Source organism: Amphiura filiformis, chromosome 12 (genome assembly GCF_039555335.1).
Source record: "Amphiura filiformis chromosome 12, Afil_fr2py, whole genome shotgun sequence".
In the NCBI taxonomy this organism is placed as follows: Eukaryota; Metazoa; Echinodermata; class Ophiuroidea; order Amphilepidida; family Amphiuridae; genus Amphiura; species Amphiura filiformis.
Genome location: NC_092639.1, coordinates 12,079,445 through 12,096,103, shown reverse-complemented (window position 1 = coordinate 12,096,103; position 16,659 = coordinate 12,079,445). Strand labels below are relative to the sequence as shown.

The 16,659-nt window shown below is 37.7% G+C and overlaps 1 protein-coding gene across 1 annotated transcript in view; it reads right to left on the bottom strand.

Moving 5' to 3' along the window:
• LOC140166630 (neurotrypsin-like) overlaps nucleotides 1-15,115 on the bottom strand; it is a 50,278-nt gene extending 35,163 nt beyond the window's left edge. Inside the window, exons 1-3 of the mRNA XM_072190128.1 lie at nucleotides 15,046-15,115; nucleotides 13,481-13,717; nucleotides 10,218-10,352 (exon numbers count right to left, since the gene is read on the bottom strand). Of these exons, the coding sequence (XP_072046229.1) occupies nucleotides 10,218-10,352; nucleotides 13,481-13,717; nucleotides 15,046-15,115 (442 nt within the window). The remainder of the gene's footprint in view (nucleotides 1-10,217; nucleotides 10,353-13,480; nucleotides 13,718-15,045) is intronic.
• Nucleotides 15,116-16,659: the final 1,544 nt, after the last annotated feature.

Sequence of the window (16,659 nt, the reverse complement as noted above, 5' to 3'; positions counted from 1 at the left end):
CTCAAACACTGCCACTTAAATTTGTTCAGGCAAGACAATCCTTTACTCACCCGAGTAATCCTTGAATCCATTTTGTAACCTATGAATTCAGCATTGACAAAGTAAAGTGAACTGGGTAGAATGCATCGCCTCAACCAGTGAAACTCTTGAACTTGAAGATTGTGCCTGGATACGGAAAAAACATGGAGATTTTCATTTTAAAATGTAAAAACTTCTCAATTCTCCCTAATAATTACCGTATAAATTTCCTGTAATAAACGCCTCCTACAATATTTCAAACAAAAATGTTTAAAAAATAACTGAATTTTCAATGCTTTCTCAGAAATTTCTAATATTGACATCGCAAACCCGGAAGTATTTAAAGTCTTACATTTGAAATCAGTGCTAAAAATGTACCGTATGGTAGAGTGCGGATTCTGCCACCATTGCTCGTCATGATGGACAATTTGGGTACCTTCGGCAACATGTGCGCCAGGCTCACATCGCACGGGCATCTTCAAATTAATGCACAATGCATGTTAACGTGAACTTGCAGAAGTACCATTTTGATCAAGGCAAAATTTAGGACAAAATTTAACATCAATGCAGATAAAGAACACTATATTTACTTACTCAGCAGAACATGCAATTTTGATCTCATTGCTATAAGTGACCAAAAAATGTACAAGTACCGGTATAGAGCACACTGCTATTTAGAGCATCAATTGCAGAGCACTTAATCCTTATGGGGTTGTGTTCTGTGAGAACCCTGAATTTCTGAATTTGGCACATTTTAGCAAGGTTATCGGTTTGAGAACCCATTACCCATGGTTACTGTGGTACCGGTACACTGGTACCTAGTATTGTCTGAACAGTGAACACTCACCTTTAAGGACAAATACACTCACGGTGAAAAGAAAAGTAAAACACAATGACGATAATCAAAGTAAAAATAAAAACAATTGAAAGAAAAGCCAAAACATGCGCCAAACATTCAGCACGTTGCCACATTATGAATCCACCTGAAAAAGAAATGCATGGGGCATGAGGTAATTCTTCCATGCAGCACGCTAAAGGAAAAATAACTTTCTAAAGGGAAAAATGATACTCCAAAGGGAAAAATAATTCTCTAAAGGGAAAAATAATTCTCTAAAGGGAAAAAATAATTCTCTAAAGGGAAAAATAATTTTCAAAAGGAAAAATAATTCTCTAAAGGAAATATAATTCTGCATTTAGGAAAATATAAAGAGAAATGCAATTTGCTTTAGGCCAGCATTGGTATGCAGTAATAAAAACACTGAAAATTGAGTGAATTCTTAAAATTAGGGAGAGATGGCCCAGTGGTTAAGGCGTTGCGCTGCCGGCCGGGAGATACGATCAACGAGGGTTCGAGCCTTGGGCTTGCCTTAGGTGAAAATTCTCTTCCCTCCCAAAAAGTTCCTACATGTATATGGTCAGGAATCCTTCAATTCAGTTCATAACAGTTATTAATTTCAGAATTTAATTGAAGAATTTCTTCTCGCCCCCATACACTGCTTATCAAGTCACGTGCAGATATAGGTAGTGTATGTGCTTCGTCCGTGATTCGGAAGTCACGTAAAGCCGTTGGTACAGTGTACAAGAAGAGTCAAACCCTGTGCACGTTAAGTGCCACAGCTATTCGAAAAGAGAGGGGACCATCCCCGGTTCTGATATCTGCACTCAATCCTAGGTTCCAGGATCGTGCATAGGTAAAAAAAAATGTGCACATAATTAAGCCTGTGCGACAATACTCAATTAAGGTATGCACGTATATATACATGTATAGGAAGAAGAAGAAATCATATATCATATGATACCTTATGGCCACTACATTTATACAGTCACTCTAGTCAAGACCATAGGCCTAAACATTTCATGATCAAACCGGAACAGTGGCAATTTTCAAATATTATCAGAACATGGCCAATATCCAGGCAAAACTGACTAACTGAGGACTGTCCTCTATTGCATGTGTACATTGTACATACATGTAGCAAAATTTAAGTATGATTATGAACCAAACTGAGGACTGTCGGACCGTACTCCATCCTCCTCAAATGTGTAAACTGTAAAACTTCTTCATGACTGAAGACATCAGAATGTGAACAAAGTATGTACGGTACCATAGCAAAATGTGTAATATTCATGAACCAAACTGCTCAGGACTAGCTGTCGTACTGCCATTAAAATACATCATGATCAGGGACAGGCGATTTGCACGGAACTTTTTTTCCGCGTAATTGGCTAATTTTTCCTATGGGCAGGGATACATGATTTGCACCGAAAAGAGAGTTCCGCACAATTCCGTGCAATGCTATTTTTTCCGCGCAGATCGCCTGTCCCTGATCATGATGATACATAAGAACAGGCCTGTTGGAATGAATTTTAAAGTGGTGCGACCAAAGTGGGGGTCTGGGGAAAAAGCCGCGGTTAGGCCTCCACCTGCAGCAATTAACATGCGACCCTGTTCATTCATTCATAATAATCATTCATTCATGATTCATCATCATCGTTCATTCCTCATTCATTGAATTCATTCATTCATTCATTCATTCATTCATTTATTTATTTATTCATTCATTTATTTATTTATTCATTCATTCAATCATTCAATCAATCATTTTCATTCATGCATTCTTTCATGAATCATTAATTCACTCATTCATTTATTCATTCATCTTTACTGATCACATGGATACTCACCTTGCAGTTGAAAATTAACATTTAATGAACATGCAAAGAATATTCAACAATCATATAAACAAAAAGCAAAATTAAACAAAACACAAGAAAACAGACACAATAATATTCCCATGTAGGAATGATCATCATATTCTCATCTGAAGACGTCTCCATCTGTTTAAAACAAATAATAGGGTGAACCCATTTTAGGTTCAAAGGAAAAAAACTTAAAAAAGAAGCTTTAAGCAAGAGAGTAAGGGAGGTGGTAGAAGGAGGTGGGGGAGGAGGTGAAGGAAAATTAAAAAACATTGTATATATTTGTATTATACATCAGAAAGGAGGAGGGATCTTTGAATTATTTGCACAGCACCACAACTCTTGCACATGAAGCTGAACACCAGCAGGCAGCTAAACATTATAGTTTCTGCAACTTCACATGGCAATTAAGCTTTAAAAAAAAAGTTCAATGGATGAAATTTGGGTGCTGTATGTAGAATGTGATTATAGCATGAGAACACATGAAACAACAGTCTCAAGCACAACTGCATTTCTGTCAGATACATGTACAAGACACTTTCCCGTATACTCCTTGACTGTATCTGAATTACAAGGCAGGGGTCAAAATACCTTTTAGGATACAGGGCTATTAGTATTACAATTTACAATGTATGAGTAAATTGTGCTAAAAAGTAGCTCTTGTACATTGTAAGGCCGTACACTTAATTTTACAATCAGGCTAAAAACTTCACACTGCACAGGGGCTATTCTGTAAAAAACGGGGGGGGGTATGGGAGGAGATCACCCTCAGCCCCCATTTATATTGAGCCCTGAACAGGGCCTATCTCGACCCTCTGGGCCTGGGGTTATATTACAGTTTTCAAATTAAACACATCCAATCAATTATTACTGAATTACTGCTACTAGCCTACATGCAATGAACCTGAATTACTGGACAAACTGGACATGATTGAGGTTATAATACAAAATACATTCACAATTAGCAACACAAGTCATTTTACTGGACATACATGTAGCAATGCAACATGTATACATTGTATGCCCTCATCTACTAGAATGCTGAAGAGGCACGTACTCACTAAAATGAGTACATACATGTAAGATCGATACAAATTAAAACACACAGACCACTCACTCTAACTCTACATACATGTACGTACACTCATGTTCAAAGATCAGCACCAGAGATATCAATGGGGAGAGTGAATACTCGGGAGCGAACATTCAACAAAATGTGCAACAGTCCATTCCAAGCAAAGTCCATAGGGTCGTGCTTCATGAGGTGGTACCAATTTGTGTTACAAACAACAAATTTGATGAGTTGTCCTCAGTTTCACTTCAAATCAATAGCTACAGATCTTTACATCCCATGAGTAAAAGTATACATTTTCTGAAAGCTTATACATTCCAAGGAATATTTACATGTACAAAAATCAGGTTGATATCCGTACAGATTGAAGATTTTGACACCGTTAATATTTCAGGGCTGCCAACTTAATTCTCGAAACTGGTTGCCATGAGAGCGGCAAAAGCAGAGCTCGTGTGCGCCATTTTGAGCATACGTAAATATACACTGGCATTTATTTAGCACAATTTCAAATTGATCATTGCACTTATTCACAAAAAAGAAAAACTTGCACTACTAATAACTATAGGCCTATTAGGAAACAAATAAATAAACATGCAAAAGCAACAAAATCAAAAGCAATGGTTAAAAAAGACGGGTTTTGAGGCTACGTTACAAGTAGCAACGCTACGCCTAGGCTTATAGGCGCAATTGGGCTACTTGGTAATTGCTTGCCGCTACTCAAAAAAAGCATGCCGCTACTTGTCTAAAATTGGGCTACTTTTGCCAGTCTCAGGCCGCGGCAGTAATTTGATGTACCGGTATTTTCCTTTCAATTTAGCCGATTTATAAAGGTTTTGAGTCTTTGAAGCACCAAATTGAAGTTACAATGGCTTTTGTGACCATTTATTGATCGGTCAGTAACTTCCCAGTAAGTACCGGAAGTTTGAATGTCAAGTGCTTTTCCGCCCAATTGGGTGTTTTGCGTTCTAAATTCGGGTAAATCCGCCCCAAATATCAGTTATTGGGCGCTTTTTAGGAAGCTTGAAAAATTGGGCTACTTGAGAATCCTTTACCGCGGCCCAGAGGATGTTTAAAGGCATTCCCACAACCCAATGGGGTTTCTGACCTTGTATGTCTGGCTTTTGTACACAAGTGGTACAGTTGATCATACCTTGCATTGGGCTTATGTGCAAATATCTGGTGTTTTCATCCTATTATTTAACATTCAAAACATCGAGACTTAGGAATAAAATTAATGCAGTGGGACAATATGAATGTTTGCTGTTAGAAAATCAAATATCAGTCCTAAGTCTCAACTATTAACTCGTTGGCTGCAGTTTCAAAATTACCATTTTGTGTGTGTGGCAATGGGGACTTTGCCTTTAAAATTAGGTTATATTGATCAAATTTCCCAATCATAGTGCATTGTAGGAATGCCTTTAAGCCTCCTCTGACCGCGGCCTTATGAGTCAATGCGCCGCGCCTTGACACTGAAAAGTTTTGGCAACACTGCCTACATGTAATGGATGCAGGAAGATTGTAATAATGTTCCAGATTCTGGGCCCAAAAGCACTGAACGATGTAAGGAAATCTGGAGGTACCCAATTTTGTGCCTATGTGACGAGCAATATGGCGGCAGAGTCGTTTCTCCTACAATGTACTAGTATATCCTTATGGCGGCAGAGTCGTTTCTCCTACAATGTACCATATTTCGTCAAATAGTCCCCCCCTCAAATAAACGCCCCGCCACTTTTTTTTTCAACCAAGATGTTTCAAAATTCCGATATTTCCATGCTATCTTGTGTAGTAAGCTTACCAAGTTGCTCACATGGTTGATAATAGCACCAATAATTAAATGTCGAAAATCTTCATCGGCAACCCGGAAGTGAACCAAAAGTCAGTGTCAAAAGTTCATAGTTCGTCATTTTAGCGTGACTTTTAAGCTTACCTAATGATTTTAACGGGAATTGTCGTGCTAAAAATGACCTCTAATACACGCCCCCACCCCTTGGGAAAATGTAACGCCCCGGGGCGTTTATTTGATGAAATACGGGTATATCCTTCTAGGCTAGGGATCAACACTGAATAGGAACATCTCAAAGCCTGAAGATCAGTGGCGTAGCCAGGATTTCGGAACCGGATGGGCACAACTCTTAAATGTACCGACGGAAATATTTTTTACCAACGGATGTTTAGAATTGTAGACCCAAATGTTTTTTGGTCGTTTGAAAAAGTGAAGAGCAAAAAAAAAAAAAAAAAAGGATTATAGACACTACAAACAGCATTCTGGGTTTACTGAAAAAGGGATTGCTTATAAAAACCCTGGTGAGATTGAGGCTAGAATAATCCGGATGCATGATCTGTACGCTGATGTGATGGCCACACCAGGCGTTTTGTGCAGTAGCTGACAAGACAAGACAAGACATAGGGCGATGGGAATTGAAGTAGGCCCTACATGTACGGTACGGTAGTATATTTGCGTCCAGAACTTTTTGAAATCCCACACGGCTTTTTTTCATTATTCATTATTTCTATTGATATTCTATAGGCACAAACGAACTACCCCCATTCACGCTGTACAAATTTAGAAGTAAAGGAGCCGGTTAGCACGCCAGGCACCACAAAGCATGCAAAGTGCATAGCATCGGAATTTTGGTGATCCCGTCATCTTTTTTACCGTTTGAGGCAGTATCGCGCTGCTCATTAAATATTCATGAACCCAATCACGTCACATTCATATGGTCTTAATCGGTAGCTCGGAGTGGTTGGGATTGATCAGGCATGTTTTTATGAATGAAATTCTGACCTTTTTTAAGGGGTACTACACCTGTGGTAAATTTGTGACTATTTTTGTATTTTCTCAAAAAATAATAACACACTGGTAACAAAAGCGTATGTATATTATTGGGGCAAGGAATCCAATTACTACACTGAAATTTCAGTGACTCGAGACGAGCGGTTCGTTATTTATGATAAGAAATGTGGTACATCCTATCGGTACCTTATTTCTTATCATAAATAACTAACCGCTTGTCTTGGGTCACTGAAATTCCAGTGTAGTAATTGGATTCCTTGCCCCAATAATATACATACATTTTGTTACCACTGTGTTATTAGTTTTTGAGAAATATGTAAAATAGACACAAATTTATCGAGGGGTGTAGTACCCCCTTAACAGGGGTCAGGTATTAGCACATTCATGTGGGTTTTTTTTTCAAGATGGCTGCTGGCTACCGGCGTTGCCTGGCCGCCGGGCCTGGCCGGCCTGTCATGCTTGTTGTACTGAACTACACGCCCGGGACTCGTGGTGAACAGCCAACACGGGTGAACAACATCATTGCAGACTCATTTTCACGCTTTTTACGACTGCATGACTGTTTTACTTTTTAGGCTAATGAAAGTCAATTCCCAGTTTCCCGTTACATAATTTTTCATGACTGTGTAGGTGACCATTTCATTATTCATTATTTTACACCATTTCATTATTGCATCTGTTACAGGCATAAACCAATAGTTGCCTATGAAAACATGTGATAAATCATGTAAATCACAGTTTGTAGTCTACAGATGTAGTTTACAACCACATGAAGGTGATTGTACAACTATTTATATCAAAAGTTTCACAATATTTTTTACGGGATGAGATCAGAGCCGATCAAAAAGTGCGGGACAGAGAATTGAGTAGGTAAACCTACTAGGACTAGGTATTTATTATTAATCATATACCATGCACCTAGGCTACTGCTAAGAAAATCCCTGAAAATCAACAGAAAGAGATTTATGATATATTTAAAAACACAGTTATTTATTTGTATTAAAAAGTTTGTTAGAAATCAACATTTATTCAAATCAAATTTTCAAAATAATGAAATATTTGGCTTGGCCAGCAATTTGTTTTGAGCGGAGTAGGGTAACGGGAAACTTTGAATCGACTTTCATTAGCCTTACCAACTTCAAACTTGCTGATTTTATGTTTGAAAGCCATTTTTTCTTGTTTCTGGTAAATAATGAATTTTTTTGCAAATAATGAAAAAATATGCGGTAGGTTTTGGAGCATGCGGGTGGTGGACGCAAATCTACTACTTAAGTTTAATTCCCATGGCCTAGGCCTACGTCATGCATGTACATAGCATTCATGCATTGTAACAGCAGCATTGGCAATTGCCCTGTACAAGCAATTGTATTTATTTACATTAATGACAATAATCTGAGAGAGGAAGAATGCTGAACCAAATTTTAGTGGACATAACAACAAGATAACTCCAGCGACAAGGAAAGTGGGTTCTTTCATGCTTCTGTCACTTTGAAGTTTGATTTGAATGATAAAAATCTTCCTATTATTATTAATTGTTACGGGCATGGTAAAGTCTTATTCAGATTTAATTTGACAGCTTAACCACCGCGTATACGCGCGCGACGTCAAGCGTGTACATTGGACCTTGAGCAAATAATACACACTCACACTGGACGGCTAGCAGTACGCTTAATTTGCACTGAATAAAGAGTTATCTTTATATATACACGGTGTCATACTTCAGCGATATCCGTCTAGATTTGGAATGCAATGGTCTCTAGCCTAGAATGTGAAGCTATCGGTGAGCACATTCTTGGCTAGACTTTTCGAGCAAGCTTTGAGTCCTCTTCATTTTCTTTGGGTCCATGCCCATGCACATGCACACTGCATGATGCATGCACATGTGCATGGATGGGGCCACAAAATAGGATTAATTGACATACAAAATGACCGAATGAAAAAGACGTCAAAATCCACAAAAGCATGATGAATCTTGCTAGATCATAATTAAACCCTGTCCCTGTTTCATTATATAATTATACGTAAATAAATGAAACTTACCGTCATAAAATTGCATTATAAACCATGAGACTATAATATACCGCGTGCCGCCATTTATCCGCAGAAAGTTCTGTATAAAAAGTAATATCTTTCCAGTACCTGACGACGCCCGCCACTCAATTCTAGCGATGGGTTCTAGAAACGCATGTCTGTAAAGGAGACGGATAGTTCGTCTGCGCGTGCGCGAAAATATAATAATCGAATAATAATTCTATCGGGAGGGATGGAACTTTAAATCGTTCAATTTACAGTGCTAATTTTTACAAAAAGTGAAAACAATCACCAATTACGATGAAAATCAACAGTTACTAGAAGACAGACCACTGATATATGTTACTGATAAGATAATAGAGAAATCGTTCAAAGTTCGTCGAAATTTACTTGATTTGTGTTTTCCCCCAAGAGTCTACTTTTTTTCTACGCATCATATAACGTCAAAAATTCCCTCATTGACTAACCCCCTAAAATGACAATAGAATGGTCCACAAAAAATAATTTATTTAAAGTACGCCCTCAAGAATCATTTTACATGGACTCGGCTTGAAAATACGATGGCGTCATCAAAAAATAATTGTCGATTCGTTACGGCGAAATCGAATTTTCGCCCTTAAGCACAATTCGCCCTAAGTGTGCATTTTTCAGCGCAGGTTTTCCCCTTAATCCACAACTAGGCTAATAATAATAATAATAATAATAATAATTATTATTATTATAATCTATAATAAATTACTGAAACTGGCGGTTTACATTACTTCGGAAAACGGACTTTTGCGACTGCGAAGAACAAGGTAGTATGCACCCCAATAAAACATCGAATTTTGTTTTTGTTTACGTTAAGGGTGTCAAATTAAGTTAATTAGTTCCAAAAGCACTGAAAGGGCCTTTCGGACTAAAATAACAATGCTATATTTTTCACTCGCAACCACTTTTTTGTCTCATGCTCCGGTCACTGCATCAACTATTAGGCCTATATCACACAAGAGAAACTCAAGTAAACATGTATTGTTTATTCAACTAATTTGTCAACATTAGCATGTATTCAGTGTTCAAATGGTGGTTGTTGTCAAAAGTATATAGAGTGTTTGTTTATTGAATTAGTTCAAGTGTTTGATGCTTTTGTGTTGAAGGTCAAATTAATCAGGGTTGCCAAACCCATGGTTTGGTAGCCCAAATGGGTGAAGATTTTCCATAAGACTTTCGACAATTTCCTGTCCCATAGAAACAGATGGTTAAGAAAAAATTGGGTGACTTTTCAGCAATGCAGGTGCAAGTCTGGTATTAAGGCTAAGTATTTGGATGTCTTGAAGGCTCAACTAGGGGACTACAATAGTTAATTTTAAACCTGCTCGGACCCTGGGAGAAGGTTGGTCTGATATTGGGTCACTCATACAGGAGTAGTCGACAGGTAATCTGTGTCTGTGCAAAATATTTAGACCCATGTTGAACGTAAGTGTCCTACAAAATTTATTTTGATTGTTCTGAGACTGCACTTCAAATTGCACTGCATCAGGTGAAATTGAACTACAACTTTCAAATATCCTCTCACATCACAAATCACATTAAATATAACATCATAATAATAATAACACCTACTATAACATTCAACAAAAGCTTGTTCCTGTTCTTGTTCATGATCGCCACATCTAAATGGATTTAATGTACCAAATGTACTACATCCGCAATATTCGTAACCATCATGACTACATTCATTAAGAGAGGAATCACTATCTGCAAAATAATAGAAAAAACAATATTATCGTGATTATATTACATAAAAGCAATCAGAATATTACATACAAAGATGTGATTTAAAAATTAAGTTACATTTAGCACCCACATTATAAGGTAGTAGTCCAGTCAATCTAGGGAAAACAATACGTAGGCCTATTAATATATCTGGACAAAATCGCAACAGAAAGATATTTGGTTGCAAGTATTTCTATAAAAAAAACTGAACAACATATCAAAAAAGAAAGAGACATGAAGCTGGGGCAAATTTGTTAAATTTACATAAAACACGGCTCAAATTTCACAGTTGGTCGTATCTGCATGGTTAGAAATCATACCAACGTATTCCTCTCATCGTATTGGATTCAGAAAAAATACATAGGGATATAAAATAAAATAACGGTGGTTTGACCTATCTTCAATGTAGGCCTAAGCTTACAGTTCCTAAGTTATAGGCACAAAAAGTAAACTGCCATATTTTAGTCTCCACAGAGCACAGGGGTCAAAAATCGTCCGATTTGGTTGTCTCAAATTCTTCCGCTTGGAAAGAATGTTAAACAAAGAATAGTTTGCCATGTTTTGTTTACTGGGTAACCATGGTAACAGGGCTGCATGTTAACATTACATTGACTACAGCCTGTCTCAAAAAAGTTGTGCAAGTGGAAAGCGCCATCTTTGGCAATTAGAAAATACTGTTGTGACATGATGCTTACATCAACGTCAAGGGAGCAGTCCTAGCTTTTAAATACCGTTTATTTCATTCATTTTGGTTTCGGCAATCCAGAGACCTGCTTCACTAAACACAAATGTACAGGCTGAGTCAAAAAGAAGTAAACTCATGTTTGAGGGGCTGTAACTTGAGATCTGTAAGGAATCTGCTAATGAAAACACCACTGGAAAGAGCAAATTCTACACATCTAAATAAAAAAAAACATTGTTGCAATTGCTCACAGCAAACTCAAGTTATACTCATTTGAATACAACCACCCATTTTTGTAGCTGCACAGGGTTTCACTTCCAAGTAGGGGCCTACCTATTATATTGATTGGTAAGGCGCTATATTCAAATGCAAAAAAAAGTTATGTGGCAGGTGTGGTTTCAATCAATAATTCCTACATGTTAAAGGGCTCTTTTCAATATGAATTTTATCTCATTGCACTACATTATAATAAAAACGGGCCAAATGACAACATTTTACTACAATTTACCGCACGGGAGCGCACGTTTCTGTCGACGAAATATCATGAAACTAAGAGTCCCATTGAAGTTCAGCGTCTTTTTCGTCTCCGATTTCCTACAGCTAACCGGGTTTCAGGTAAGGGAGCAGATTATAAGAATGTGAACAAGCTCAATGTGCATGGGACACTAAGGAACAGACAGCCGGAAGCTTCAGGCAGACCACGAACTGCTAGATCACAAGTGAACATTGCTAAAGTTAGACATGCGTTACATCAAGACCAAAGATCAGCTCAATCCTTTACCCAACATTCCCCAATCAAGCTTCTGCCGGATCGTTCGTAAAGACTTGAATTGGTATCCCTACAAACTATAGTACCGTCATGGACTTGTTGAATATTAATTTAAAAAAAGTTGTCTTTTCAACAATAAATCCTGTTAGCACTCGTCAAAATTGAAATGGATGAAAATCAATCAGTCGTGTGCAGCTACAAAAATGGGTGGTTGTATTAAAATGAGTACAACTTTAGTTTGCTGTGAGCAATTGCAACAATTCTTTTTTATTTTAGAGGTGTAGAATTTGCTCTTTTCAGTGGTATTTTTGCTTTTAGCAGATTCCTTGCAGATCTCGAGTTTTAACCCCTCAAACATGAGTTTACTTCTTTTTGACTCAGCCTGTATGAAAACCCTTTTGTGCCACTTTTTAGGAAATTGAATAGAATGTTATGTCCAAATACCTGTAGGCCTACAGTACAGTTAATAAAAGGACATTCATTTGTAGGATTAGAAATGATAATGCAATCATTGCTCAGTATAATTGTATCGAAGACGAAAGTAGCAAGATGCATTGCTACAGGTGACGGTCACACATATAAGGAAGGGGGCTCTGAGCGACCCATGTAAACGAACAATAATGTTAAAGACCAAACTGTAACGGACTAAACTGTTGATTTCAAGCAATGTCGGATTCAGCCGCTGCACACTCGGAAATGTGATTACAGCTGAATTTGAAATATGGATTTATCTTTTAATCTGTTTTAAGTGGAAAAAGAGAATCATTATATCTGTATCATGATAAAACAGTAAAAACAATTTCGTATTGTTGTGTAATCAATGCATTCTTTTGATTTCGCGAAGGAACTCTTGACAAACATGATGCTATCATTGATTTACATGTACAGCCCTCTTCCCAAGTAAAAGTGGCACAATTGTGATTTTACCCCTTCGTTGTTAACTAAACATATCTCGAGATTAAAACAAGAAAATTGAACAGAACAAACGGCATTCGAGAGCTAAGAATACGCCCTTGACGTTGATGTAAGCATCATGCCACAACAGTGTTGTCTAATTGCCAAAGAGGGCGCTTTTTACTTGCACAACTTTTTTTGAGACAGGCTGTAGATAGAGTGTGGAATTTAAGAACCTTGACTTTGGATTCGTCACACTGAGAAAAGTTTGCATAACGTAATGTATAGACGAATCCAACGAGCCAAGTCATTGTCAGGATTTGGTCGGCCATATTTGGGTACCCGCATGCACCAAACAGGTGTTGTGAGTACCCAATTGGGTGGATTAAACCCGCTTAAAATTCGATGTTAGATTCTTTTGTGTTGTAAACTGTCATCATTCTTTTGTCTACGTGTTTACACGGGTGATAGAATCCAGTTTATAATACCCTTCTTCAAGGCCGCATCATCCCACATTTTAGGTGGGATAGTTGGGTTGGGTACCCCGGCGTCGCGGCTAATGGCTGCCATTGAGGAGCAGGAATGCGTGAAATTGGATTCGTCAAAAGGCCTACGTAGGCCTATCATAATAAAATTGACCTCAAAACTGTGTTATGTTTGCCAATGGCATAGACCTCTCAGCTCTCATAGTTCTGAGATAACTTTAACCGTTTATTATGAGTTTTCATAATAGACCATCGATGATCTATGCTTTAAAATAATTACCTGTTGAACACTCGAATCCTTCTAGTGAGTAATCTCTGGTTACACCTAGTCGACTACCTTCCCATCCAGCATCATATCCCAGTTGTCTACATGCGACAGTTGCTGCTGCACGGTTCCAATTTGAGCGGTCAGAATCACCATCATAGCAAATAGCCAACCAGTAACCATTAGCCCGTAATTCTACTTTCCCCTTAAAAGTTTCGCTATCTCCGACCAGACGAATACCAGATGACTGTCCTGAATAAAAATAAGTTTTAACTAAGGTTATACGAGGTATTGTTGGTCGAAGCAGCCAAAAAAAAAAATCGATTTTCATTACCTGAATCAATATATTATTGAAAAATAACACTCTGGTGTTTTGCAAAAGTTCATTCTACAAATTTTATAATTTGAAAACTTGCTTAATTTATTGTTGCTAATGAGTTATGTACGTTTTACAAAAGTGTTGTTGTTTCAGCCCTCTTTACAACATAACTCAAGAATCACAGGACCTACAAAAGTATATCTGTGATATTTGAATTCTTCTACACGCTCGCTATGAATTGAGCAGTGCAATTTTTGCTAAAGCTCACTACCATTCGCAAGATCAGTGGCGTAGCTGGGATTTTTTCCAGGGGAGGGCAAGCCTGTATGGGGCGGGGGCCCAAATCCACCAAACAAAAATGTTGCCGCCCCTTCCTCAACAGCCCGAAAAGGAACAGCCCGAAAAGGTTGACCCAATTTTTTTTCCGGTGGTTTGAAAAGTGAAGAGCAAAAAAAAAAAAAAAAAAAGATTATATATCAGATATAGTACCATTTTTCCCGGGCATTTTTCCCCCTCCTCTCCCTCTCTCCTCCCTTTTTTCCTCTCTCTCTCTCCTTTTTCCTTGCGCTAGGGGGCGGGGGCCCAAACACGCAATTTTTGCCAGGGGGGGAGGGCAGCTATGCCACTGCGCAAGATGCTGTGAACTACATTTCTTTCTGCTGCTTCGACCAACAAACAATATAGGCCTACATGCATCGTATACCTTAAAAGAGCTCGAATAGCGACGTTTTCAAGTCGTGGGACATGAGAGCACACCAGACATATCAAATTGCCTTTTTGAACCGAGGAATATCCTTCTGATATCAAATCATTTTGATTCTTTGAAATTCGCGATATAATGCACATTTTATCATGTTTATGGCAAATGATTAAAAATTGAAATTTTTGAAATTTAACAGTCCTCGAAGTAAATTGTATAATTCTAATGATAACAAATTCAAAGTATAGACCTCTGGAAAAGGCAATCGTTACTACTAGTTTCACAGCATACCCTCACTTACGATCATTGGGTATACCGATCATGATATGCACCCAAAGTAAATATGCACTTTAAGTCCGTATGCAGCTGAAAAGTCGACGATCAATCGAAAATCTTGACCTTTCATATTGAAGGTATACATTTTTTCCCAAAAAGACATACATATTTTCAGGTTTTGGGGCTAATATCTATATCTTCAAAATTTGTCAAACCAAATAATTATATTGTCTAGTGTGTAAAATAATTGTAGGCCTATAAGCCTACCCGGCCCTGGCAGCTTACCTGACACAAGAAGGTGAAATATTCCAAGAAGATGAATCAAGTATATCCATTCCAAAATGACATTCAACATTTTCATCACGTTATTGGATCTTCGTTTTAGGTAAAAATATAAGCTATGAGGCCTACAACTGCTTGGGTGCCATATTTTGTTGTAGCCTATGTAATACATACCGCCATACGGCATAGTAGAGAGAAAGTTCCTACTACTCAAATGTCATGATCGAATACTAATATATTCTTCCGCATTAACAATGTTTACGAACAACAAAGATTGTAAAACATTAGCTGTTATCATTCATTTCAAATAAAATGCAGCAACTTCCTTATTTTTACTGAGTAGAGCTACATAAAATATATACAGAAGCTGTAGTTCCGAATTCCCCGGTAGTTTTCAATTTCAAATTCATCGTGTTGTGTCTGAACAGTGGTTTTGGTATAACGTGGATTGTTAGCAAGAATTGCATGGATGGATATAATAATCAACTTGAAGAGGTTACATTTGACCGACTAAATACAAAGTAAAGTTCTTTCACCATGCATGTCAATTGTCAATTTATATACACCTAACCTTGATTTTCATTTGACTGAAACATGTTCTGTTCAAACATTGTCTGCAGTTGGACCACAGTTGCAAAGTGTTAAAAAAACTTGTACTTGAATTTTAATATTAATTTGAATTAGTCATGGATTGATAGAGATTAATCGCAAACTTATCAAAATTATTTCAATCGTAGTTTATTTTCTAATCCAATTTACGAAATGTGAGATGCAACCGAAAGTATGACTTTATTTAAACCGTATAGAAAGATTGATTTTATTCGGAGACATGATCACGCACATTTTATTCGTCCATCCATCCACCCAGAGGATGATTTAAGGAAGCCCCATCATGCACTGCAAAAGTGTTATCACTAGAGTTTCAACTGTCACTTTACTTTTTAAATCCCATTGAATTCTGTGCAAAAGATGTTGTTTAAGAATTGTGTGTGTGTCATTATTACTTGGTCGATTTCAGAACAAAAGTGATATGCATATTAAAAGGATGATTCACACCTTCTGCAGATAACATAAAATGTGAAATCGACCAACATTTTTAATGTGTTTTTATTGTAAATATATCAGTCCAAATTCAAATTTAACCATGCACGTCTATGGGGTGTGCGAGCAGTGGTGTCATGTTCACTCACACAGCTGTGATTAAACCGCAAGGCAACACAGTGGCGTGATGGGTAGTGCTTAAATCATCCTCTGCCATCCACCTATCCATCCACCCACCACATATCCAACCATAATTCATTCGTTCGTTCGTTCGTTCATTCGTTCGTTCGTTCGTTCGTTGCATCGTCGCTTGAGATTGGAATTCCAGTTTCCTTTCTCACGAAGTACGCTAAGGGTTAAGAGTAAAATTGTACAATTGTGTTTGGGAGTGGCATTCTCTCCTTTCTTCTTTTCCTTGCTATTTTCTTCTATATTTTTTGCTTTGTTTATCAAAGCTATCTAGGCCAGCATGCATTTTATTAGCCTACACTGGCTATCCAGGCTTGTGCTTTTTTTTTTTATATAGTAGGCCTATGAGCTTGGAATGGTCCATGGATTTCCCATGGATTAGCATGT